This window comes from Crocuta crocuta, unplaced genomic scaffold, assembly GCF_008692635.1.
Source record: "Crocuta crocuta isolate KB4526 unplaced genomic scaffold, BGI_CrCroc_1.0 scaffold41, whole genome shotgun sequence".
Classification (NCBI taxonomy): domain Eukaryota; kingdom Metazoa; phylum Chordata; class Mammalia; order Carnivora; family Hyaenidae; genus Crocuta; species Crocuta crocuta.
Window position 1 is genome coordinate 152,115 of NW_027529428.1, and position 27,687 is coordinate 179,801.

General features: G+C 43.8%; 2 protein-coding genes across 2 annotated transcripts in view; both read right to left on the reverse strand.

Moving 5' to 3' along the window:
• Window positions 1-21,624, reverse strand: part of LOC144227590 (uncharacterized) — a 69,892-nt gene extending 48,268 nt beyond the window's left edge. Inside the window, 8 exon segments of the mRNA XM_077759286.1 lie at window positions 10,332-10,622; window positions 10,658-10,810; window positions 10,813-10,894; window positions 10,896-11,040; window positions 11,258-11,318; window positions 11,910-11,955; window positions 13,383-13,482; window positions 21,485-21,624. Coding sequence (XP_077615412.1) covers window positions 10,332-10,622; window positions 10,658-10,810; window positions 10,813-10,894; window positions 10,896-11,040; window positions 11,258-11,318; window positions 11,910-11,955; window positions 13,383-13,482; window positions 21,485-21,624 — 1,018 coding nt within the window.
• A 1,310-nt stretch (window positions 21,625-22,934) lies between these two features.
• On the reverse strand, window positions 22,935-26,835 carry LOC144227621 (spermatogenesis-associated protein 31D3-like). Its single transcript, XM_077759306.1, has 4 exons — window positions 26,624-26,835; window positions 24,395-24,440; window positions 23,775-23,835; window positions 22,935-23,492 (listed from the first exon to the last, which is right to left on the reverse strand). Exons 1-4 carry the CDS (start codon window positions 26,759-26,761, stop codon window positions 23,279-23,281), a joined length of 459 nt encoding a protein of 152 aa, XP_077615432.1. The 5' UTR covers window positions 26,762-26,835; the 3' UTR covers window positions 22,935-23,278.
• Between the last annotated feature and the right edge of the window lie 852 nt (window positions 26,836-27,687).

Here is a 27,687-nt window from a genome sequence, read left to right on the forward strand (position 1 = left end):
TCCAAGGTACTGGGTTCTAGGGGCTGGAAGGCACACATGGTCACCATCAGCACTCCTAACCCCTTCAGGAACATCGACCTTTAACACTACTCAAAACTTCATTGTTCATTCCAGGTGTCAGGGCCACCATTGTTAGATGTTATTATCTCTGCACATAATAGCTAAGATCTCAGACTTAGGTTTCTTGGGCAAGACCAGATGGCTGATATAAAGTGAAGTCTTTTTTCTTTTTTTTTAAATTTTATTCATTTCTGAGAGAGAGCGAGAGAGCGAGAGAGAGAAAGCAGGGGAGTGCCAGAGAGGGAGGGAGACACAGAATCCGAAACAGGCTCCAGGCTCTGAGCTAGCTGTCAGCACAGAGCCTGACGCGGGGCTCGAACCCACGAACCACAAGATCATTACCTAAGCCGAAGTCGGCTGCCCAACCAACTGAGCCACTCTGGCACCCCTAAAGTGAAGTCTTAACAGCAGTCAATATCGTTGCTATATTTAACAGGACAGTGACCTCCGCAAAAGGGGTGGCACAGCCCCTCCGCCAGGTGTCATCACGTTCCGAGGCTGCGGCCGCCTGTGGGTGGGAGTTAGGGGTTGAGGCAAATCTAAACCCTCATCTTCCAGAAGTGATGCACACAGATTCCAGAAGTCTGAGGTGAGACGTCTCTCGGTTAGACCTCCCAACATGGCCGCCGCTGACAAGCCAAGCACCACAACCTCTCGGGCCGCCCCTGGCCCCCTGGTGTGGCTGGCCTGGGACCAGCTCGCCCCCTGGCGCGGCTAGCCCTGGACGTCTCCATGCCTCTGTGCGTGTCCCTAACGGGACGTGGTCCCGCTCTAGGGGCAGCTCGCTTTGGGCGCAGAGCCGCCCCTGGGTGTGACTCACCCCTGGACGTGGCCCAACTGCACGTTGGGCGGACCGCCCCTGGGAAAAGCCTCCCTTCGCTCCTACTCCCCGCCAAAGGCTTTCGAGCTCCGTTACTGTGCAGCCAGGCTGGTGAGGTACACATGGTTGGGTCCTCTGGAAAAGCAGATGATTAGGCCAGATACTCCAACACGATGGGGGAAGTGTTCTCAATTGGAAAGTAAGGACAGATCCCCGAGGAAAGCTTCCAGTGTAATAGCAAGGAGTGAGGAAAGAAGGGATGGGTTTCACGTTTTGGTTTTGTTACTGTTTGAAATGTTTTAATGATGAAAAGTTCCGGTGACTTCTCATTTCCCAGTGGTGATCCAGCACACATGCTCAAAGACTGTGGAGAATTTGTAGGAAAGTGAAATCGTTTTGAGCATTTAGGCATGAGAATTGACTAAATTGACTAAATTGACTAAAATTGACTAAAGCCATCTTATAAGCTCCACCATGACAGGGAGCTGTTTCCTTCCCTGGTGTGCCCCCAATGCTTAGAAGAAAGCCCAGTACACAGTAAACACTGAGGAAATGAATGGATTGTCTTCGGGCAGTGTTGGAGCTGACCATTATTATAGAACATTTATGGTGGCATCAACATACTTTCTTGTGTGATTTGATCCAAGAGGAATTAGCCCCTTATTAAAAGAAAGGTCTAAAAAACAGAGAACTGACTTTTGCCAGGTGTGACAGATAAAAGGCAAATGGGGTTGGCTGTTGAGAGTAGAGCTATTTAGGTTTAGTATTAAGTGGTGGGACCCTAAAATTTTCCTTGGAGAGGGAGGAAATGGAGAAAAACTCTGTCAGATGGACAGAGTGATGTATAAAATGGCTTGTAGTTCCTGCTGAACAGATTGAAGAATTGGCATAGTGAGGGCATAAGCTGAAAGAAAAAAATCAGATGGAATGTCAGAAAGTTTTTTCAGATGGCAGAAATGTTCCTGGTGACAAGTTCTGGGCTACGGCCATAACTAAACTGGAATGGAGGTAAAGGGCTCTAGGATGAGAAAAGGTAGACCGTGAGAGGACAGATTATTGGATGGTCGATCTACATGGATGTTGAGCCTCTGACTGCTTCCTCCCACTTCAAGTGCAAGTCCTGGGCCCCATCCCACTTTTTTCCTATCCCAGGGTCTCCGCAAAATCAACATTTCCTGCAACTCCAAGCTTTAGTCAGTGGCATACCTCTGGACAAAAGGCAGAATGGGGCAGTGAGAGAGAGAGAGAGAGAGAGAGATGTAGGAGATATCTGTTTTTGTTTTGACACCCAGAATTCACTGGGTTCTGGAAGGTTCTGGAAATAGTCCCTCTATTGATCTCCAGAGAATTAACCTCATTCTAAGTCTCAGTCCATGCAAAGATCTAGCTGTCTTTCCTGGACACTCCTATTTAAGAATGGGTATCTAACTCAGGCTTGACCAAAAGATGGTTTTATGCTTTTGACAGAAGTGACTGTTCAGGAATCAGCATGTGACCCAACTGGAGACAATAGGCACAATGGGATTTTACAAGGACTTTGAGAGAGACAGCCCATTTTTAGCTATACTTTTGAAAGTACAGCTTGAAAGATACACTTACAGGTACACAATGTGTACAGAAAGTCAGTGCAGAATATTGTGCCGAGAAATGGATAGAAACTGAATCTTGATGGCATCAACTGAGCCCCAGCTTGAACCCTCCTGCCAGAGGCCAGCCTTACTGCTACATTTTCTCAGGTACTTGAATCAACAGATTCTCTTTCTTAAGTCAGTGCCATTGTTTTTGCTGTCCATTACATCCAAATAATTCCAATCAGTGCAAGGGGGCTCTCCATCCTAGCTCCCTCTTGCCATACTAGCACACTAAATATATATTACCTTCTCTGTCCTCCTGATTGCCCTTCTATGAGAGGGGATTAAGAAACCTACTTGGAAGGATTATAAACATTGAATGGGATAATGTACATAAAAGCATGTTTTACAGAATTGAAGTGCAACAAGCATTGCCTGATTTTTCTAAATTAAATTAAGTCTAGTTCAGGGGTGCCTGGGTGGCTCAGTTGGTTAAGTGGCCGACTTCGGCTCAGGTTATGATCTCGCAGTTTGTAAGTTCGAGCCCCGCATCGGGCTCTGTGCCGAAAGCTTAGAGCCTGGAACTTGCTTCCGATTCTGTGTCTCCTTCTCTCTCTGCACCTCCCCTGCTCACACTCTGTCTCTCTGTCTCTCAAAAATAAATAAACGTTAAAAAAAGTTTTTAAAAATCTAGTTCAAAGCCCCCATGTTAAAGGAAGGTATCCTGTATTAGTCATGGTTGGTGGTGTGGTTGGTGGGAGAGGCTTTTGCTATCAAGGCAAATTCACTATTAGACAAATATTTACAAAAGGGCCTTTGCTCTTAAGTCCATCATGGTTGCCACTGGGACATTTATTGTCCAAGCTCATTTGGCCAAGTAAAAGGCTAGTGGTTGTATAGCCTCTATGCCATGTGTGGACAATGAAGCGTTTTGTTGCAGTTCCCAAATAATGGGGTTTGATGATTCATCATCTCAGCAAACATCATTTCATCCCTTAAAAAAATCATTCTGTTTCCTTGAGGATTGCCACACAGAACCCATCCACTTAAGGAACACATCTTTACATCATTCTTATCAAGTCTCATGGGACCACTGGTACCTAAAGTAACTCTCCTTTCTCTCCAGCACCTTTGTCATTCCGTCTCTCCTCTCTCTTGAGAACACCTGGCTTATTTCTCCTCTTGTGTAGAAGAATCTGGACAGGATGTGCAACAGGTGCCAGGTGCCTCACAACTTCACTTTGGGGTCAAGAAACATGGAGGCCAGTAATGTCCCCTGAAATCAGAAGCCCATAATTTCCAGTAAGACAAAAGGAGAAGTTAACTTTTATTCCTTTTGGAGTCCCCTCTGGCAGGGAATAGAAGCAGCTATCAATAGCTTGGTAAATTATCCTGCCAAAATGAAGTTTGCCCAAAGCTGGGAAAGTATCCCAACATAGGAAAATGACCCACTCTTCTCATTGCCAGCCCAACCTCCTCTCCACAGGGAAGCACTGCTACACTTGTATAATAATAAGGTCCTTCCCTGCTCCCCATCCCCATCAATGAAGGAAGGAATAGACCTTGAGTCTCCTGGGAGAGAGAAGGAGGCAGCCTCCACAGGTCTCTGAACCTGTCACTCTGCCTGCCTAATGAAGACCACATGTGTCCTTGTGACCTAAGGAAAGTAGCCTGATTTAGGCTCTGATCCAGGGCCTATGAAACTTCTAGGGGAAAAACCTCAAGAGAAGAGCCCCTTCTCGAGGCCTGGACTCTTTCACTGCGACTGCTGATTGGGACATAGTGCTCAGTGTTAATCCCCCTGAAGGCTTCCTCAAGGAACTTGATGCCTTAGGCAGCACCCAACACCAGAGAAATTTACAGTTTCACAGCCTGAAGCTGGGATCTGGGGTCGCCATCCCCATATCCATGCCCATCCATATCAAAGTACCAATAAATTCATGCATTTTGTCAACCCTGACTTTAGGTTTGGAGTTAGACTTAAGGTAGAAAAAGTTCATGTAGGCCATTCCCATTGCATTATATGTCAGTGACAATTCTTCAGGCATCACACTATATCATGTAAATGATACTCCCCTGGATTCTCATAACACTGTGATCCCTGAGGGTGGGCACAAACCACATCTTTTCCAGAAAAATTGAAGCTCATCTCTCCAGTCATTTTTCAGCTAATACACTTTCTTGCTTTTTATGATCGTCCTGCTTTCCTATAGAAACAGGAATCTTGAAGAAAGGAAAATAATCCTAGAAGTAGAACAAAAGTATGAGATGACTCATGGATGATGGTACCATATCATTTGGACAGATCACTTCCTGGATGTTCTGAGTATGCAAATTCTGTCTAATTGCCTCATCTAATGTTTCTCTGAATGGAGGCAGTGGACACTAGGTATGACTAGTTTTGTGACCCCAGGCTATTAACTCAACACCTTTAAACCACCACATCTTCCTTGATTAGAAGTCCACAAGCCATAGGTACATGGATAATGTCCCAAGATGGGAGGTACATATTCTGAGATCCCAGTCCTAACTTTCCCATCAATTGGGTGACTCATTCTCTCTGATGTTCAAGGTAGGAGAATTAAATTTTAACTGATATATGTGCTGTACTAAATATATTAATAAGAACAGAAATTAAACCTTGTAGGGTTTGGTTCCTCTATCAGTTTGGCTATGTCTACAGAAGCTGAGCTTACTTCTTTAGCCCTCAGGCCTGGGAGCTAGGGCAAAGTGGAGGGATTGTGGTAGAGCCAGGATGAGCCATATTGCCCCTAAGCTTGCCTCCCCTCTATGTCTGAATGCTGGTGAGTCAGGTGCTTCTAAGGGTTCATTTTACTTTACCTTTCAGGATGACCCCACACCACCTTTACCTCTATACAACCTGTTCTTCCTTCTTTGGATGCTCCAGTCTCTCTGATATCTTCTTACCAGCTGCCACTCCACTTAGCCGTTAAATAGCTTTGACCTTGATAACATAGAAATGGATGAGGAGAAGGATCCTGTTGGCACCTTTGGCCACTTTTGCTTCAGTGAACTGAGTAGGGTGTCCAGGAAGAAACCCTTGCTTTAGGAAGACTTCAAAGAATCCAACGATCTCCACCTCCTGAAGTGTACACTTTTGTGTAATTACCCCTCCCCTTGAGCATTAGTTGACCTTAGTGATTTGCCTCTGACTAATAGAATCAAGGAAAGCTAATGGGATGTCATTTCCATCATTAGTTAGAAACGACTGTAACTTCTGTCTTGTTTGCAAACTCTCTCCCAGCTTTGATGAAGTAAGTTGCCATGTTGGAGAAGCCCAACTGTCAAGGAACCAGCCAACTCCCACAGGGGCCAACAAGGCATTGAGGATCTCAATTCAACAGGCTTTGAGGAACTGCAGCCTGACAACAACTGTGTAAGTGAGTACAGAAGTGGTGCTTCCCCAGTCATGCCTTCAGATGAGAACCTAGCCTCAGCTGACACCTTAATTGCAGCCTTCTAGACACTCTGAAGCAGAAAATTCAGATAGGCCTTGCCTGAATTTCTGATCCACAAAAATTGTGAGATAATAAATATGTATTTTTAGCCACTAAATTTTGGGGTATCCATACACAGCAATTCATAACTAATGCACCTATAAATTACTGTAACCTTGGTATAAAATGTAGCATATCCTGGAAGGCAGGCACCATATAGCAGGACAGCCGCCCTGACAGCATCCCTGGAGGTAGTCTTCACGAACAAAGATTATATCATATCCTCTTAAGCCGAATTGGTATCCCTGTGCTCTAATAAGCCGCAAGTAGTCTCCAGGAGGTGAGGCCTACATTCTGTAGTAACTCATCCCACCTTGCAGCTCTGTCTACTTCAGGATAGTTTGGGAGCAGATGAAAACACAGGTGGAGCCAAGTTCTAGACTTTAAGGGTTTTTCTCGCTTTGTGAAGGCCAGAATGTTTTCAGAGTGAGCCTTTTGTACTTTTTATGAAAAAAATTAAATGTTTTAAATATAGGACCCCTGAGCACGGTCAAATTAAGGGCCCCAGGAAAGAAATGAGAAGGCCACTGTCAGCCTTCTCACAAGGAACCAGTATGGTTTTAGAAGCCCAAAGAGGAAATCAGTAAGAGCTGAACTCACTTCTTCCTTTCCTTAAGCACAAATCCCCACTCCCATGCACCCCACCACCCCACAGCCCCAGTGCAGTACCCAGAGAACCCCACTCTCTATTAGAACAAACATTTATTGATGAAGATTAATGTTCTTGGTTGTGCTTAAAAAAATGTTTTCATAGGAGGATATGTTATTGTGAAAGCTGTAATGTTTTCTCAACAAGTAGTGAATGATTTCTTTAGGGAAATTTCTACTCCCTGGAAGTGCTGAAGAAGCATTTTCTGCTTGAGTAGAAGAGTCAGATCTCTGAACACAGTACTTTCATCAGTGGTGAGTGTGGCTGGAAGGACTTTGCATACTTAATACACACACGTGGGGCTTGGATGACACACAGGCTCCCTAGAAGGCAGAGAAGAAGAGGGTTGACTCTAGTTTAATAGCACTTCTTAAAGGCACCAAATTTCTGGGGGTGTCTGATTCTGTCTCTGTCCCTGACACTTGTAAGACAGCTCTGTTCAGCAGAAACAGCTTCTTGTCTACAGAACTCAATACTTCCTCTTTATCGTGCTATGGGTCAGAGAAAGCCTGAGAGTTGGAGGGATGTGTCTTGTTAGACCCTCCCTGGGCCTACAGTCTTCCTTCTGCTGGCTTAACTCTGAGACCTCAGGTTCATACTTACATGTCACATTCTCTTCTATGTTCTTCCCAATGGCAGTCATGAGCTCATGAGGTTCAGAGGCCCACCACTCACAAGAGCAGTCACACTTTTAACAGGGATTGGTGCTGACAACGTTCCAGCTTTGTGATTTATTTTCTTGGACTTGATCCACTGAATGAAATGCCTGATCTTTTTTCTGAAGTAACTCTTGGGAAGAAACTGTTCATTCTGTGAGAGAGATGGAGAAGCACCTTCTAATTTTCTGTCCTCAACATGGTGGCTCTTCTTTCTGGCTACAGATGTCCCTACCCCTGAATCCTCACTTCTACATTTTCCTGCTTGGGAACCCTGAGGTCTCACTTTCTTTGCAGTTTTCCTTTGTTGGAAATTCTTAGACTGGACCTACCTAAGACCTGCTTAGAGTGCCAGGCCTCCTGCTACTCCAGACTAATCCTGTTGTCATCCAAGTGGACATGAAGCACCTGAGACGCTCCCATGTCCCCACAACAGACACTCTGGGACTGAGTCAGTGAGGCTTGGAAGTCAAGCTATCTGAAGTGAGGGGCATGTCAGTGGGACATTCTTGTGCCTGACTATGCTCCTCCCCCTCCAATTTCAACATTAACTGACTAAGGAGCTGTCTTTTAGGGTCTGATAGATTAGAACCTTGGGGAACCAGTATTTCTGGAGAGGGATGTTCAGTGGTTAGTGCAGCTTCTACCTTTCTCAAATTGACATTTATCATTTGGAGCTTTCCAACTCATTGGTTGTCAAGACTTCACAAGATTGAGCTGGAAGAGTAAATAGCTCCTCAGTGTTGAATATATCCTTGGACAACTTGCACATTGCAAAATGTTCTAAATTCTTCTCCACCATCACTCTGCCCTGAACCATTTCTGTCCCATCCCTGAGACTCACATTCTCATCCCTTAGCTCATGTCCAGCTTCAGCTTGCCTTGGGGCCTCTTCTGGGCCACATCTATTTTCGAGGAAAATATCACCCTGTCTCACTGAGCTATGATGCTAAGGGCAAGGGGCTGAAAAGTCTGACTTCCATACCCAGCTGTCTGGATACCCTTTGCAAGCTCATGGTTGGTGTCAGAAAGTGATGGTTTCAGGGCCCTCCATTCTTCATCACCCACAGATGACATAACAGGGAGAGAATGATCCAGGGTGGGGACTGACATTGTTGTTCTCATCGTGTTTCCATTAAAAGTTTTAGAGCTTCTCTCAAGGGGGCTAGAAAACTCAGCTTTGGAATCCACCACAGAAATATACATGGCTGAGGAGGGAAAGTCAATTTGGAAAGAGGCCATGTTTTGGCTCCTCTCAACATACAGAATTTTATGGATTCAAGAACCATGAACAGTAGACCCGTCCTCTGACTCATCCAAAATCTTATAATATGGGCCTCTAGCACTGTCATGTATTGAGATCAAGAAAAGAAGGCTCTAGAATATAATCTGGCAGTAAACCATATCCACCATAGTCTTTTTTGAATTTGTGTTTTCCATATTATTCTGGGAATTCCTACACAAAGGCAATGCACTGTCATCAGTCAGCCATGAACAACATATGCCTATAGGAATCCTGTCCACAGCAATCTGCCAATATTTCTTTATCAAATGTAATCTAAGAATCGTTTTCATTTGACTCTCATCTGTGTCCTTCCTTGAGATATTTAGTAATTCATTCCCTGAGTGATTCCTTGAATGACACACAGTTACTTTTTGCCCACAAGGCAGACTTAAGACCCTTCACTAGGGAGCATTCTGAGACCCTTTGTGGGCTGTCTTCTGGGCTCTTCTCTAGGACATGCCCAATATTCCTCATCATATTCATCCTTAGCTGGAATTCAGTTGGGACCCTCTTATGGAAACATCCTTGGAAACTTGATTCAGTCTTTGCTAGATCCTTGCTACTATGGCCCTGGAGCTCAGGGAATTTTGAGCAAAGATGTCTACCTTTTGGCTGAGATATTTCTGTTAATTTACACAGGGGCTTCATCAATGTGAGAGACGCTAGACTTCTACAGGCACGCAGGCACCAGCGTGGGCTTACCTTCCTTGAACCATGAAACTCCAGTTTCTCTGGGGGTTCGCAGGTAATATGAAAATGGCCAGGAAGGATGGAGACTGGTACACAGGCATGGGATGACCGGCTAACCAATGGAAGGATGGGGGCTTGAGGACAAGCAACTTCTTGAGATTTTTGGGAACCCAGTGAGTAAACCTCATAAACTTTCCTGGTGCTTCTTCAACACATGCCATGCCAGGTACTGATTTTCAGTCAAGATAGGAGAGTCTGACTTATTCATTCATGGATCAATGTAAAAACACTCCACAGTCCCTAGTCTGGAATGAAGAAAAAGATGATATGATTGGGAGGTGAGATTCGAGGTTGGCCTGGGGGTTCACCTGAGTGAAAAGTAGGGGCTGGAATTGGGATGGGGTTTGAGGCAAGGGTTGGGGATATACACAGGGAGAGGAAAGCGATGGGAATGAGGATGTAGTAGAACTTTTTGATCCTACATTTTGATTGCAGAAATATTACAGAGTCCATTGAAGAAGACAAAGTGAGACTCTAGTCAGGAAGTACTACTAGAAACCAGGAGCGTGGCTACTAAGGACTCACTATGCAAAGAGAGAAGACCCCAGAAGAGCTGGATATATTTCTGATGCAAGTTTCCCCCAAACATATGAGATAGAGGAGCTGCTGACAAATGTGCAGGTACTCCTGTTTGCCTTCCACCTTCCAGCCGGTTTTGGGGACTGTGGTGACCTGTACATCAAATGGCTGCAGTGAATTCACTGAAGATGTCCATTGGTGTCCTGACCACATTTGTTTTGAAAATGGTTCCTCTTCTTTTTCTTTCTTCTCTAAAACCTGGAAAGGCATTCTGTTTTTCATTTGTCTCTCCAAGATTGTCTGGATATTAAGGTCAAGGAAAGAAACTCCACTGGCCTCCTTGTGCTTGGTAGCAGAGTCTCCCCAGAGATGGGTTTCTGGTAGATGGAAAGTATCTTGCTCTTGCTTAAAGTTAGAGTGGGATAATGTGGGGAGGCACATGTTCTGGGCATGAGCCTTCCAACAGAAAAATTCTGAAATCAATGGACTTGAACATCCACTACCTCTAATTATTGGGACATAAGTGGACCACCCACCAGGGCTATCTGGTGATGAGTTCTCTCCAACGGGCTTCAAGGAGATGGAAATCGACTTACATTGAGTCACAGTTAAAGTTCAGCCTGGCGGTGGTGAAACAAACAGGGTTGTTGGTACATGATGGGAGGCAAATGAATCAGTGGGACTCTTTGTCTGCGACAGACTTGATAAGAGGTTGCCATCTTGGAAAATGGTGGGGTCAGGATAAAGGATGGTATTCAGAGGTAAAGTGGCCTCTGTTTGGGCAACAGGATCCCCTTTCTAAATGTCATGTAGCAAGAAAAGGAGAAACGAAAGGGGTTGAGGTGTAGAGGGTCCACTGGGAATTTGTAATTCAAAGGAGGAAAAGACTGTGGTGGCAGAAGGTGACCTGGTGGTGAGGATAAGAAAAAGTTAGGTGAGAAAAGGGAGGGGAGTGGTGGGGAAGGCTCAGGTAGAGTGGCTGGTTCAGGCCTCCTGGAGGGCCTGCTGTGAAGGCAGGGGACAGACTGAATGATGAGTCAGTCACAGGAGCTGTGGCAGCCAAAGGGGATCACAGAGAGAGTAGCATCTTCCAGGGGCTCCAGGAACAGAAGCTGACAGACCTCAGAAGTTGTCCAATTACACACCTCACAGAAGGGGTCTGGACATAACAGTTGACAAAAGTGGATGGTATCATGATGCCAGCATAGGGGGCTGCAGGAGACAGGAAGTACAAACTGCAGCCATGGCCAAAACAATATATGTGATTCTGGCAATTCTGGCAAAAATAGGGCTATACCCACCCCCAAGGCTTTCACCGTCTGATCCTAAGGATTTTCTATCCCATGTCAACCCCAGATTTCACTGACGACCTAGATTTCATAGATGCTGCTAAAAAGGGAGGTCAGGAGAGAGGGTAATGTTTCATCACGTTTGCAGAAAAGAAATCACCTTTCTTGCTTCCTCGACTTTGCTCTGGCAAGTTCTCCAGCCTGGGAATCCAGGAGAGTGATGAAGGTAGAAGCAAGAGATGTTATGAGATGCTGAGTACAGTGTCCTTTAAGTGATACCCTTGGTAGATTGGATTTGCATAGCACCAAGAATGAGGATATAAGATCACAAGTCAATGATAATAATAACAAGACTCATAGAGGTATGTTTTCTTTTTGTCATTCACACAGGACTTTTGTATATACTATCCCATGTGATCTTGAAAAATCCCTGTGAGGAACATAGGTCAGTGATTACTTCTAAGAGGAATCTGAATATCCATGATGTCACAGATCTTTCACAAAGTCAAGAGACAGAAGTTCGGACTCTTGACAATCACATGGCCACTTACAGGACAATAACCATTGACCAGGTCTATCAGTACTTCGTGCTCAGGGAGGGGCAGCGCAAGGAAAACTGAGAAGGGGCTTAGGCACTAACTGCCTTTCCATGAGCCTTTTCTCTGAGGCTCTTCTTTTCTGAGAGGGATCGTATCTAGCACCTGACATCCTCAAAGATCATGGACCAGGGACCTCATAGAAAGGACAGAAAGGGTCACTTGGAGGGCTCAGGTGGAATCGGCAGAACCTTACCTTTCAGTGTCCCACCTTTACTCCTCCTCTTGGCTCTGCTCTGATGCTAGAACAAAAATAAAAGATGGAGGAGCTAGGACTCCTTTCTCTGTCTCTTCTCTCTAGGAAACAAGGAAATTTAATATCCATGAATACTATGACTCTATTTTAATTAATAGAATTTGGTGGCCCTTGCTTTTATCAATTTTTAAAGATGATAAAATGTTTTCAAAATTTGCTACTCTGACAAACTTGAGGAAGGATTTTGTGTATGATGTCCACACTTGATATTCTCAGCCAGAAATCCTTTGTTCAGTGAAGACAGAGAAACTGAGGCCAGCAGTCACTTCTGTGTTCCCTCAGGTAGGACCCTGTATCGTGGGATGCAGCTCAAAACCCAGTCTCCCCTCGGAGGCTTTCAGAGGCTCAGCACTGCCCTCCTGATCAGCCCAACATGAAGCAAGGCTTGGTCGAGTAATACCTGATGTGGGTTGTAATTCTTGATCAAGTGCTGGGGAGCTTTGTTCTCTTTCACAGATCCCAGACTCTCTAAATAACCCAATCCAGGACTATGGAATCACTGTGTGTGGGATTTTACCCACGACCCGCCTCCACATCCAGATAGCCTGTGAGCTTCAAGTGGAAAGCTTAGTCGTTCCTTAACCCGTAGCCCTGCCAGATCTCTGTTTCTAGAGGAGTGGATGTCTGTTCTCTTAAACTTTCTATTTTAGGTGCTTCTCTGAACCAACCAAACTCTTAGAGAAATTTGGGATGAAAAACAGGAAAATAAAGAGTCATCTTCTGAAGGACAACTTCTGGTTCCAGTGCTCACGTTTAAAAAGCCTGGGAATCATCACTTTAGTCTTTGAAAGAAGCAAAGTGAGAATCAGTGACTTTGCTTGGAACCATAGTGGCAATCATTTTATCCTAAATCTTCAGAGAACCATATGCAGAAAACCATAGTTAAGATCAGCTTACCTGGAACAGAAACCACTGGAGGATTGGAATTGCTCTCCTGGTGTGAACACTTTATAGACACTTCGACAAATTGCTATGGGATGCATGTGAGCTAGCATGATAGTGAGAAACTCCTGGTGTCACAATCTAATGGGGGTCCCCACTTATTCATAACTTTTATTATCAGGAACCCCACCTGGTTCTCCCAGTAAAGAGCTATGAAAAAATGCTCATGTGTCTGGCAAAAGAGGGTAGTTTGGAGAGAAATGTAACCAGTTTGAAAACACTGTGAAATATTCCCAGAGTTCTCCCTAACACAGGCCTACTCAGCAGGGGAAAAGACTACCAGAGCCTTGTGTCACATGAGAGATGGGAAATTATTCACCTACAGCAGCGCCCTCTAGACTTCTTGATTCATCTATGGAGTGGGACAACACAAAACAAAAAACTTCAAAATACTTGTGAACATCCCAACCCAGGGACACAGGCCCGTTAAAAGGCTGACTTTTAATCATATCCCCTTTCCCCAAATCTTACCACCATATCAGCAGGGCTCCAGTGTAGCAGCAGGATCACAGCTGAAAAGAGCTGCAAGGTATGGGATCCACTTAGGGACATTTTGGGAAACCTAAAGACACTAGGGGAGACAAAAACAAGGAAACTAGGGGAAATTAAAGCCTCTGACATGTATAGCTACAGTAAATATTAAACACAGCCCAACACCTAGCCAAGTTAACATAAGCCTTCACACTAAACATCTGTTTATTTCAGATTCTATTACTTATAATACTCCTATTATAATACTTATAATACTCCTATTATTATTTGCCTTTCAAAGAAAAAATGTTAGGCATGCTGAAAGGTAAGAAAAAAGCAACCTGAATAGAGAAACCAAGCATCAGGTGCACATTTGGATATGACACAGATTTCAGAATTATTTTAGAAAAAAATTTAAAATAACTGTGATTAATATATTAAGGGTTATAATGGAAAAAGTAGACAACACACAAGAACAGATGAGGAATATATGCAGAATACAGGGAAACTCCAGGAAAGAATCAAAAGGAAATGTTAGAAACCAAAAACACTATGACAAATGAAGAATGCCTTTGTTTCACTCATCTGCAGGTTGCATTTGGTCAAGGAGAGAACAAGTGAGTTTGAATATATGGCAGCTGAAATGTTGCAAGCTAAAATTCAAGGAGCAAAATAATTTTTTAATGCTAAAATCTAGAGTACCCAAGAACTAGGTTTCAAAAATATGTAACATAGCTGTCATTGGAATACCAGAAGGAGAAGAAAGAACAGAGCAGAAGAAATATTTGAAGTAATAATGGCCAAGAGTTTCCCAAAATTAGTTGCAGATTAACTATACATTGTAGAAGCTCAGAGAACACCAAGCAAAAAAATACTAGAAAAGTCTATACCTGGACATAACATTTTCAAAATGTAGGAAACAAAAAGGTAAAATCTTTTAAGAATCCAGATGAAAATAAAAACCCCACCTTTACAAGAAAAAGATAAGAATTATGACCTATTATCATAAACCATGCAAGTAAGATATTGGAGTGAAATATCTGGGGTTGAAAGAAAACACCATCAATCAAGAATTTTATATCTAGTGATATTATCCTTCAAAAGTGATAGAGGAATAAAAACTCATACAAATAAAAACAGGGAACTCATCAGCAGTAGACCTGCCCTGAAATAATGTTAAAAGAACTTCTTCAGGGAGAAGGATCTATACTCAGATCTACAAAAAGAAAAGGAAGAGAAGGGATGAAGGAAGATGAAACTTTAACTCGTCTTACTCTCAACTGACCCAATACTAATAATGATAACGTGTTGGGTGATTACATTATATGGATAAGTGAAACGAATGACATCAGTCTTATAAGGGACAGAAGGAATTGGAAACTCCTGCACTACCTTTTAAGTGGTATAGCATTATGTGAAAGTTGCAAATGCATATTACAAACTCTAGGGCAACCTTGAAAATATACTTTAACAGAAGCACCTGGGTGACTAGTTGGTAAAGCATAGGACCATTTGATTTTGTCTTAGGTCATGATCTCAGGGTTGTGAGATGAAGCCCTGCATCAAGCTCTGCACTGGGTGTGGAGCCTGCTTGGGATTCTCTTTCTCCCTCTGTCTCTCTCTATGTCTCTCTCTCTCTCTCCCCTCTACTGCCTGTGCTACCTCCCTCTTAAAAAAATATTTTTTAACAAAGAATAACTGATGTGCTAATAAAAGTGAGAAAATGGAATCATATATAATGCTTCCTTAAGACCAGATAAAAACTGAAAAATAGGGGAAGAAAAAATGAATAGGTATAATGAATAGTAAACAGTTACAGATAAAGTAGATATTAATCCAACTATATTTAAAAGATCACTAAATGAAAGGGGCCTAAATTCACCAGTTAAAAAAACTGTCAGAGTGGATAAAAAGACAAGACCTAATTATATGTTCTTTACAAAATACAAACTTTAAATATAAAGGTAAAGATACATCAAAGGCAGAAGTACAGAGAAAAATGTACTTGCTAACACTAACCAATAAATAAATAAATAAATAAATAGCAGCAGTAATTATATTAATTTCAGATAACGCAGACTTCACAAGAATGAAAATTAAAAGAATTAAATTAAAATTAAAAGAAAATTAAAAGAATGAAAATTAAAAGAGGAGCATTACATAACAGTAAGAGGTCAATTCTCCAAGAAGACACAACACTCCTAAACGTATACACATGTAACAACATAGTGTTAGAGTATGTGAAGCAAAAACTGGTAGAATTGCAAGAAAAAAAAAGGATGAATCCACTGTTATGGTTGGAGATTTCAATAGCCCTCCATCAGAAATGGCCGGATCAGTAAAGATATAGTTGACCTGAACAACACCATCAATCAATTTGATCTAACTGACATTTATAGAATACTTCATTCAACAACAGAATACACATTCTTCTCGCACTCGCACATGGAACATTCACCAAGATGGACCACATTCAGAGCCACAAAACACACCTGAACAAACGTTAAGTAGAAATCATACAAAGAAACGTTTTTAGACCATAATAGAATTAAACTAGAAATCAATTACAGAAGGACAGCTGAAAATCCCAAAATGTTTGGAGATTAAAAAACACACTACTAACACATAGGTCAGGGAAGAAGTCTCAAGAGAAAACAATATTTTAAACTAAGTGAAGATTAAAATACTACTTAATCAAAACTTGTAAGATTCAATGAAAGCAACAGTTAGAAGTTAATAGCTTTGAAAGCATCTATTTGAAATGAAAGATTTAATATCTCTGAGGGATTCTACTTACCTAATTGATGTCTCTGTGTTTCCAAAATATTGGCAAACACAGATTCATCTTTAGGTAGCACAGTGCCAGAAGTAGCACTCCAACCCCACACAGAGAGACAAAGATGGCAATACCCAGCCAGTTGAATTGAAGTTCACCCATGGTGCAGTAAGGCTTCTCAAATGAAGATAGTTCATATCATTGGAAATTCATTGCTACTTCAGGCAGCTAGGCATTGAGACTACATATTCTAGACTACAGTTCCAGGCCTACATCACAGAGCTTTAGTACAGACACCAGAGGTTCTTGAGGGTGGGGGAGGGGGCAAACATGGGAGAGAGAAACTCACATGCAACCTTTTCTCCACCATCCACACAGCAGATCTGTCCATCTATCCATGATCTTTTAGATGCCTCCAATGTACCTTCCAACTCCACCTATTCACCATGTCATATATTTACCTTTAGAAAAGTTGTTGTATTCCACCTGTTTCCCTGATATTACCTGAGACCCTTTTTACTGGTTTGGTGATCTCCCTTTGGACCCCACATTGTCCCCAGAGATCTACATCTCCAAGATCTACTCTTCCATCAGCTGCAGTTTTCCCCAGTACTGCATTTTTACCTTTATGAAATGAGAAATATACTCTGAGGCAGCTCTACCCCACATATTTCCTCCAAAGAATCCATGTTTATTTGTTTTGAGAGAGAAAGTTGAGAGTGGGGGAGGGCAGAGAGAGAGAGAGGGAGAAGGAGAGAGAGAGAGAATCCCAAACAGGCTCCACACTGGCATTGCAGAGCCAATGTGGGACTTGAAATCATGAAACGTGAGATCATGACCTGAGCCTAAACCTACAGTCAGATACTCGGCCAATTGAGCCACCCAGGAGCCCCTAGATGGTAAGGTGTTTAAGTGGGCTTTTGCACTTTAATCATAATCACACCTGCCAAATGATAATAGTGCAACCTGGGTGAGGGGTATGTGGAAAGTTACATTGTTCTAGCTGCTCTTGTGCATGTTTAAACATTTCTTTAGTAAAAATCTTAAAAAAATAAAAGAGGTTTTGTGCCTCATAAGGACAGGGAAGGGGGCAGGAGGAGAAATGGCGAGGTAGGCTCAGTCCGTTAAGACTAGAATTTAGCTATTTCTCAATAAAGAGTAATTCCTTTTACACTGGGAAGGAAAGAGCAATGGGGAAATGTCATTGGAAGGATTTGTTTTGTTGTGTTGTGTTCTGATGAAAAGCTCCGATCTCACAGCTTTCTAGCTCCTCTGTCAACTGTGGTCCAGCACATCTGCCAGGCTAAGTGAAGATGGCCTAAGTTGAGGAAAGTGAAGGAAATTTAAAATAGATCTGAGTAGCATTGGGAAGAGAACAGACTAAGGAAATAGTGACCTAACTCCATTGTTCTGTTCACATGTAAGCCTGGGATAAGTATTTGTGGGATGAATGAATGATTTCCAGGTAGTGCTGAATTTCTTATGGCACCAATAGCCTCAATTGTGAGGTTTCCAATAGTGATTAGTAACTTAGAAAAAGGCATTTCTAGAAAAGGCAGAGAGATGAGATTTTGCCAGACAGGAAGCGTTGATGGGGATTGGATGGGGTCCATTTGTACCAGAGCCTTTTTTTAAATTGAAGAATAGTTGACACACAATAGCACATTAGTTTCAGGTGTAAAACTCTATTCTATGCTGTGCTCCCCACTGCAGCTACGACTATTACAGTTCCATTGACTATATTCCCTGTGTTGTACTGGGGCTTTTTAAAAGTTTTTGTAAGGCTTATTTATTTATTTTGTGAGACAGAGAGAGTGAGCACAAGTGGGGGAGAGGCAGCAAGAAGGAGACACAGAATGCCAAGCAGGGATCTCTGATGTGGGGCTCAAACTCATGAACCACGAGATCAAGACCTGAGCTGAGATCAAGAGTCTGCTGTTTAAATGACTGAACCACCTAGGAGCTCCTATACTGGAGCTTTTAAAATGTTAGTTATCTGATAGATGGTCTGGAAGACAAGGCCTTGGTAGATAGACAAGAAGTGGAAAAATGAATGATGTGGAGTTGATAACAGGGAACATATAAGCTGGAAGGATACGATGAGGTAAAACGACAGAATGTCAGACTATAGTATCCCTGATGGCAGAAGTATTCAACGTAATAAACTCTGCAGGGCGGCAGTAACTGCACTGGCTGCGCAGTAGCAGCAGTAGGCTGCTGGTGCCTGAATCAGGTTGAGAAAAGTAAGAAGCAGAACAGGATCATGATAAGGTGATCTTTGTTCCTCCAGCAAAGTCACTCTTTCCCCTCTTCATTTTTTCTAAGGCATCTTACCCTGGGAGGTGGTGGCTGCCTTGTCAACATTGCTACCACTGACAGATAAGTGATGCTTTTGCTTTGCAAAAAAAGTTTGACAAGACCCACATGACAGATTCTTAAGCAGCATCTATGCTGTTCCTAGACCCTACCCCAGCCAGCCCAACCACGCCCATTCAGAGTTCACCCACCTGTGGGATCTCCTGATCACAGATTTCTAAATAATGATTAAGCCACTGTAACACTAACTGTGAAGAAAAAAAACCAGTGGCTTAATCATTATTTTCTGAACTCTATACCTATCTTTTATCCTCCTCAATTACAAAAAACTTGCTCTAAGGGGTATTAAACAGTTGATGACAGTTAAAGTGAGGGCTACTATACATTTTCATTAAGGCTAACCTAAGGGAGACAGAGCCCATCTCCTAAAATTGCATCAAATGGGCTTTGGGGGCACATGATACCAATTTCTCAAGAGATTCAGGGGATTGATCCCTTGAAGCAATCAGTAACAGCTGAACTAACACAAAGCTCTGAATTACCCAAAACCCATGCCCTGAACACAATACACAGAACAGACATCACTATTAGAGAAATATTTATTGAAAAGAATCAATATTCTTTACAAGGGGTTATTTTGTGGAATTTGGGGTGGGAAACTTCCCCCCCTAGAAATTTTGGAGAAGGACCATGGGGAGAAGAAGGGGGGAAATGGTGGGGGAAAGGGGGAGAGGCAAACCATGAGAGACTCTTGAATGCTGACAAAAACTGAGGACTGATGGATGTCGGGGGGAAGAGGGGGATGGGCACGGAGGGGGGCACTTGTGAGGATGAGCACTGGGTGTTATATGGAAACCAACTTGACAATAAACTATTTGTAAAAAAAAAAAATTCTGGAGAAGGCTTTTCCGTCTAAATAATAGAGACAGATCTCTGAATACTGTGCCTTTAGCAGCAGTGAGAATGCCTGGAGGCCCCTGGCCAGCTTGAGGCCTGCAGGTGTGGCATCTGTGGGGCACTGGCTCCCTGTGGGGCACAGACAGGTGACGGTTCTGACCCAATAGCTGGTACTTAAGTGCCACAGCTTTGTGGGGGTGTCTGTCCTTGTCCCTGATCTGTCTAAAACTTGCAGAATGATTGTGGTCCCCAAGGACAGTTTCTTGGTGGCAGGACTTGGTATTTATCTTGTTACAGGAGGGGCCCTGTATTCAAAAGGACAGATTGTGTCTTGGCCTGCACTTGTGCTTCCTTCCAAGTTTTCACAAACTTGGGTGGGGACAAAAGGGCCTGTTGAGGGCAGGTGCTACCTATTGCATGCTGGTGCCCCATTTTCCCTTCTAGGACCTTTCCAACATCTTTCTTGATTTTCTGAGCTTTGGTCATCCCAGTAAAGGAAACTCTATCTGGAATCATGCCTCTACTTATTACAGAGAGGGTGCTCCCCTTCTCCTGGAAGTTTTCTGCTCTTTTGCACTTTCTCCTGGGTTTAAGGCATTGTAAAATAGTGTTCATTTAAAAGGCTTTCACGGTGAGGCTGACCCTTCTGTGATAGGGTGTGGTAGGACTGGCTCCCAAGCTTCCCCTTCAGTGCCACATCCTGAGTAGGGAAACTTCCTTACATGTTCGGATGTCCCCAGTCCTGCATACCCTCCACCAGAGACTCTTGTGCTTTGGAGCATGAAGGGCTCACTGTCTCTGTAGTTGGTGGGTAATTCTAGAGCTGGTGCTTCCTTAAGACATGCTTAGGGACCCATGGCTCCTGCTGCTGTCCCATACTAATTCCTGTGTCCTCCAGATGGACGTGCAGCACCTGGGAAGCTCCCATGTCCCCACTGGAGTCACCCTGGTCATGAGGAAGGGAGGGCTTGTAAGTCGAGAGGGTCAGATCGTTGTGTTGCCTCTGGGCCTAGTTACACTCTATTTGCTCCAGCTTATGCTTTAATTCCTTATACAGTTGTTCTTTAAGGATTGCTAATTTAGGATCTTGGGGAATTGATATGTTTGGTGGGTGGCTTTTAATGGTCACAGCTTTGACCTTATTTGCATTCACATCATTTGGGGGCTTCCTGGCTTGGTGGTTATCAAGACATCTCTAGTTTTGATTGACACACACCAAGCTTCTCAGCCCTGAATATCTCCCTGGACACATTGGGTACAGGAACGGGTTCTGGATTCTTCATAGTTTTGCTGTGTTGCATTTTTACTCTACCACTGGGATTTATTGACTTAACCTTTGGCTCACATATGGCCCCAGTTTGCCTTAATGGGCAGTTTTGTGGGAAATCTGTTGGCTGGTACAGGCTGTCTCTGACTTGCTTTCTCTATTGTGCTGTGTCTGATAGGTTGAAGAGTCTGTCTGAGCATCCTCTGCAAGCTCATGGTTGATATAACAGGGCGATTTTGTTGGGATTCCCTGTCCATCTTTGCCCACCGTTGAGGTAGCAAGGAGAGAATGATCCAGGATGGGGGCTGAATTTGCTGTTCCCACTTTGTCTCCACGGAGAGATTTAGAGCTTCCTCTAAGGGACTTGAAGGCCCCAGACTTCTGAATTGACCTCAGAAATACAGTTGGTTGAGGAGGGAAAGTTTGAATGAGATAAGGCCTGGGATAGGGCCTCTAAAGGTCTCTATGGATTCAAGGACCTTGGGGGGAAGGCCTTGTACCATCCTCATAGTAAATTGTTTAATATGGGATTACAGCCTCTGTTGTGCATTAGATTCAATGAAGGAAAGCTCCCAGGAGGTGTTCAGGCAGTAGTCCCCACCCACTGATGGTGACAGAACTCTCTGTTGTATTTCCGTGTGGGATTTCTCAGAAGGAAGCAATGTCTGCTTCATAGTATGCCATGAACTATGCACAGTCCCAGGGAGTCGACCCTCATTGATTTCCTTAAATGTTTGCTCAAATGTATTTTCTGCACATTTCCAAGTTGTCTCTGACCTAGACTTTTCACAGATGCCTTTGATTTTTTTCTCTGATGGGCTTTTAAGATCTTTCTCAAAATCTTACCCCATATCCTGATCTTTCTCAGAATCATACCCCATATCCTGATCTGAAGAACTCTCTGGGTCACTCAACAGATGATCTCTGGGGCCATTCTTTAGCTTCTTTCCTGGATCCATCCCAATGTCCTCCTCCATCAAAAGCATTTCTGAGTCCCGCTCATGGAAGCTTTCAGGTTGGCTCAACCCAACATTTAGATTTTTGCTACTCTCCTTAGAGGTCTATGTACTGATGGACCCTGCAGGGAAGGCGCCACTGGTGTTGGATGAGCCTCTTTCAAAGATGAGGTTCTAGTTTCTTACACTGTCTGGGAAGGACAGACATTGCAACATGGGCCTGGGAGTCCTGGGAGTTAGAAGCATTAGGAATTGTGGACAAAAGTCCTTGTGGGATCTTTGAACCACACTGGGTAAACACCACAAACTTTCCTGTTGCTTCTACAACACGTTCCATTCCAAGTATTGAGTTTCAGAGATGAGAGACTCTGATCCATTCTGGGGTCTATGAAAACACGCTCCACGGGCTTAATCTGGAGTAGAGGACCAGGTAGCAGGATTGGGAGTGAGGATTGAAGGTCAGCCTCAGACTGGACTTGAGATATAGGGGCTAGGGTTGGGGCTGGGATTGGGGCTGGGGTTGAGGCAGGGATTGAGGCTGGTATCAAGTAAGGCTAGAGAAAGTGGATGGGAAAGTACTCAGGATTCCTGGTCTGTGGAGGCAGAGATTTAAAGTTTGAGGAGCAATCATCTGAGATATGGGCAACAGAGGGCATGGTTGGGGGAAGGACTGGAGATTCCTGGTCTATGGAGGCAGAGATTCTATCCTTATCTGAGACATGGGGAGCAGAGGGCAAGGACTAGTCATACAGAGCTGGGATACCCCAGAAGAGCTGAATAGGTGTTTGCTGTAAATGGCCCTCTGCCAAGTTCATAGGATATGGGGGCTGCAGATGCACATGCGGCTCCTTTATCTTTGCTGTTCCATCCTCCAGGAAGGGAGGCTGTCAAGTCATGCTTATCAGCAATTGACTCTAGCATTTTCCCTGAAGTATTTAGTGTGTAGTCTAGCCTAAATTGTTTTGGAAAGAGCCCTTTTTCTATTCCTCCCAAATCAGGAAATTACTCCTCTTTTGGATTTCTCCAGAAGCGCTAGGACATCAGGGCTGAGAAATGAGACATCACCAGGGTCTACAAGGTTGGCTTCAAGGTCTCCCCTGGAAGAAGCCTCTGCAGAATGGAGGGCAAGAAACTCTTAATTGAAATTATATTCAGTATAGGTAACGGGGAAGAAGTCTTTGGTATGAGTTTGCCACCAAAAGAATTCTGAAATTGACAAACTCCATGGTCAATGCCTGTGATTGTTCAGACATAAGTAGATAACCCACCTGGGCTATTCTGGAGATGAGTTCTCCAGAACAGTCTTCAAAGAAATGTAAATCAATTTAGTGAGAGTGCAGTCTGGTGGTGGTGAAACAGACAGGGTAGGTGGTGCATGATGACAAACACAGGTCTCAGCAGGGATTCATTGTCTGGGACAAGTCTGGTGAAAAGTTAACATCTTGGGAAAGGGTGGGTTCATGAGAAAAGATGGGATTAGAGAAAAAGTATCCTCTGGTTGGGCAACAGGGTCTACTGTCTGAACATCATATGGTGGGAGAGGGGAACAGGCAACAGATTGGGGTGGGAAATGGTCCACTGGGAATTTGAAATTGAAGGGAGGAAAAGGCTGCCAAAGGGGTCACTGGGTTAGGTAGGAAGGTAGAGGCCGGTGGTCGGGAAGGCTCAGGCAGAGAGGCTGATACTAGGTCTTCTGGAGGGATTGTTGAGAAGGCTTGGGACAAGGTGAATAATGCTCAGTCACAGAAGCTGTGGAAATCAAGGAAGTAGCATCTTGAAGGGCCTCTGGGTACAGCAGCCGATTGATCTCAGCAGTGGTGTTATTACACACCTCACAGTTGGGGTCTGGACATAACAGGCGACGAATGTGGATGGTATCACGTTGTTGGTGTAGGTGGCTTAAGGAGACAAGGAGATACAAAGCTGCAGCCAGGGCCAGACAAGGAAAGGAGGACCTGCTGACCTGCCAAAGGAGGGGTTGCCTGAAGCCTGCTGCCCCTTCACAGTGCTCCACATTTATGAAATCATAATACACTCAGTAGCCTTCACCCCAATGCCCTCATTCATATATCTATTCCTATGGCTACCCCCTCCTATGACTGGCAGGCTGCCCTGAATCCTTACAATTGCATAAATTATGCTCTAGGAGGGATCAGGATAGAAGTGGAAAGAGTAGTCACCTCCTTAAATTAGACATCAACTTCCTTATCTTTTCCTCTTCTCTATGACTGCATTTCCAACCTGGGAAATCAGAAGAGTGGGTTATATGTGGTGAAAATAGGAACATAGGTATTATACAGAAGTCCCTTTATGAGATACCCTTGGGATATAAGATTCTGAATGCCCCAATAATCATAGGTGAGGTCAAATGGTCAATGATGTGATATTTGTATTAACTTAAATATATGTAAATGAAAGTACTTTAAGATAATACTGTCTCAGGTGATGCTCAAACCACCTCTGTGAAGCACAGAGGTCAGTGGTTACCTCAGGGAGGAATCATAAGTATCCATGATGTCACAGGTCTTTCACAAATCAGGAGACAGAAGTTTTGACTCTTGACATCTCACACAGACACTTACTGGGCAACACTCATTGCCCAGATCCATCACAGCTCCATGCTCAGGGATGGGGAGGAGCAGGGAAAATAAGGGCCTCTGGCTGTGACTGCTCTGAGGCCTCCATTTTCAGATGGGGACTGTGCCTAGTAGTGACATCCTCAGAAATCATGGCCCTAGAATCTCATGGAAATGAAAGGGTCATCCTTGGGAGAACTCAGGTGGAATAGGCAGAATCTTACCTTTCAGTGCCCGACTCTTCCTGCTCCTCTTGGGTCTGCCCTGACACTAGAATGAAAATAAAAGAATGAGGGGCTGGGACTCATCTCACTCTTCTCTCAGAAACAGAGACATTCTTAGGACCTGGGTGGCTCAGACAGTTAAGTGTCCGACTCTTGATTTCAGCTCAGGTCATGATCTCGTGGTTTGTAAGATTAGGCTCTCAGGGTCTGTGCTGACAGCATGGAGACTGCTTGGGAAACCTCACTCCCTGTCTCTCTGCCCCACCCTACTTACACTCTCTCTCAAAATCATCTTCTCTTGATCAGCCCAACACAATGGAAGACTTGGTCGAGTGACACCTCACATGAGAAGGTGACCCATGATCAAATGCTGGGGATCATTGTTCTCTTATACACATCCCATACTCTCTAAACCCAAACTAGGACTACAGAATCCCTATGTTTGGGATTTTATCTAAGACCCACCACTACACCCAGATAGTCTGTGAGCTTCAAGTGGAAACCTTAGTACTTCCTTAACCCTTAGCCCTGGCAGATCTCTTTTCCTAGAGGACTGAATGCCCATTTGAGGTGTGTCTGATCCTACCAAACTTATTTTAAAATTTGGGACTAGAAATAGAAACAATACTAATGTCTGTTGAGGGCTCCCCCAGGAATCCTTACATTTTGATGAGTTTGGTGTTTCAGGTTGGAAATGGAATCCCCATCAGGTAGCACAGGAACAGAAAGAGCAACCCCAACCCACACAGGAAGGTGATATTAGGGTCAATCTCCAAGCTTGTTGAGCTCAACATGTTTCAGTAGGGGTATTCAGAAATGAGAGAATCACAAAGCTGCCTATAGGTAACAGAGCTCTGAGTATACAGACACCGGACTATATAACATTTTACAGGCTTCAATCACAGAGCACTGAAGAATCACAAAGGGTTTCTGAGATGAGGAGGAGACAGTTGAAGAGGTTGGAAGAAGCCTCTGAAGAATGGAAGGCAAGAAACTTTTTTTTAATGTTTCATTTATTTCTGAGAGGGAGGGAGAGAGAGAGAGAGACAGTGTGAGCAGGGGAGGGTCAGAGAGGGAGACACAGAATCCGAAACAGGCTCCAGGCTCTGAGCTAGTGGTCAGCACAGAGCCCGACACAGGGCTCAAACCCACTAACCGTGAGATCATGACCTGATCTGAAGTTGGACGTTTTACCGACTGAGCCACCCAGGTGCCCCAAGAAACTCTTGACTGAAATTATACACAGCCAAGGTGGAAGGGAAGAAGTCTTTGGCATGAGCTTGCCAACCAGAGAGTTCTGAGATAGACAAGCTTGAACAGTCAATGCCTGTGTTTGTCAGGATATAAGTGGACAGCAAACAAAATGGCAGGGCCATTCTAGAGAGTTCTCCAGAACAGGCTTCAAGGAGATGTAAATCAATTTAGATTTAGTCACAGTTAAAGTGCAGTCTGGTGGTGGTGAAACAGGGTTGGTAGTGCATGATGACAAACACAGGTCTCAGTGGGATTCATTGTCTGGGACAACTCTGGTAAAGGGATTGACATCTTGGGAAAGGGTGGGTTCAAGAAAGAAGATGGTATTTAGAGACAAAGTAAACTGTGGTTGGACAACATAATTCATACTCTCAGCATCATATGGTAGGAGAGGGGAAAAGACAAGAGGTTGGGGTTGGAAATGTTCCACTGAGAATTTGGAATCCAAGGGAGGAAAAGGCCCTGGTGACAAAGAGTGATCCGGTGGTGAGGGTGAAAAAAGTGTGCCAAGGGGGTCATTGAGTTTGGTAGGAAGGTGGAAGCAGGTGGGGGGGGGGGGGGGGGCNGAAGGGGGAAGGGGGGGGGGGGGGGGGAGGCTCAGGCAGAGAAGTTGATATTTTAGGTCTCCTGGAGGGACTGCTGAGAAGGCAGGGGACAAAGTGAAAGATGATCCTACCAAAGTCATTTTAAAATTTGGGACTAGAGAGGAGCCTGGGTGGCTCAGTTGGTTAAGCATCTGACTTTGACTCAGGTCATGATCTCGCAGTCTGTAAATTTGAGCCCCTCATCAGGCTCTGTGCTGAGAACTCAGAGCCTGGAACCTGCTTCCAATTCTGTGTCTCCCTCTCTCTCTGCCTTTCCCCACTCATGCTCTGTCTCTCTCTCTCTCAAAAATAAGCATTATTTGTTTTTAATATGGGACTAGAAATGGAAACAGTGATAATCTCTGTTGAGGGTTCCCTCAGGGTTCCTTACCTTTTGGATAGGTTTGGTGTTCCAGAATAGAAATGGAATCCCCATCAAGTACCACAGGAACAAAAGGAAAAACGACAGCCCACAGAAGGAGGGGAAATTGGAGTCCACCTCCATGCATGTTGAGCTGATGTTCAACATGGTTCAGTAGGGCTATTAGGAAATGAGAGAACCAACAAGGCTGCCTATAGGTAACTGCCCATAGGTAATCAAATCACAAGTCTTCCCCAAGATAACTGAGCTCTGAGTGTGCAGATGCTGGACCATATATACTCTCTAGGCTTACATCATAGAGCAATGAAGAGTCACAAAGGGTTTCTGAAGGTGGTAGAGGGGACAACTGAAGAGGGTGTGCCCATACTCCTTCCCCCCAATCAGCCCAGAAGATCCAGTCACCTCTTCTAGGCCTCCAGGTCCCTCTGCCCTTCCTGCCATCCTGTTTTCCTATGTCACCTTTTCATCATGTCATATACTTACCTTAATGAAATTTTCTGCTTAATCCATCTATAACCCATGTATACCTGGGTCCACTTTTACTGTTTGGAGACCTTGACTTGGGTCTCACCGATTCTAAGTGAAACTCTTCCACTGCCTTGAAAGTCTGCAAAACAACTTGTAGTTTTTGCTTATATCCAGACATTCATACTCAGAATCACATATATCCTCAAATCCATCTTTCCAATAGAATGTTTTTGCCTTCCATGAACCCAGATATATATCTTACATTTTTTCATACTTGCTTAGTTTTGTACATGTGGCTTAGCACATTGTAGGCTTACTAGGGCTTTACCATCTTCAGAGGGATTGACTCAACTAAAATCAATAATTCATTATTCAATATTCCCCAAAGTAAAATCAGTATAAATTAAGTGTAAATAATGAAACCTTCAAATGACCTTCTGAGTAAGTCTGTAGCACTTTTCTGAAGTTAGTGAAGCTTAAACTGCTTTGGGGACATGCTACACACACACACACACACACACACACACACACTTTGACAAAGCAATCCAATATTTCCAAATTGTATAAAATGTTTTCTCCATTTATTTCAATCTTTCATAAAACTT

Bases quoted from the DNA above. Each gene is read 5' to 3' on its own strand.
- LOC144227621 (XM_077759306.1), bottom strand. From the start codon at position 26,761: ATGTTGAACATCAGCTCAACATGCATGGAGGTGGACTCCAATTTCCCC. The intron at 24,441-26,623 runs GTAAGGAACCCT...TTTTCATTCTAG, and splicing joins ACACCAAACCTATCCAAAAG to TGTCAGGGCAGACCCAAGAG. The intron at 23,493-23,774 runs GTGACTACTCTT...TGTCTCCTTAAG, and splicing joins TTGATGTCTAATTTAAGGAG to CCACCTACACCAACAACGTG.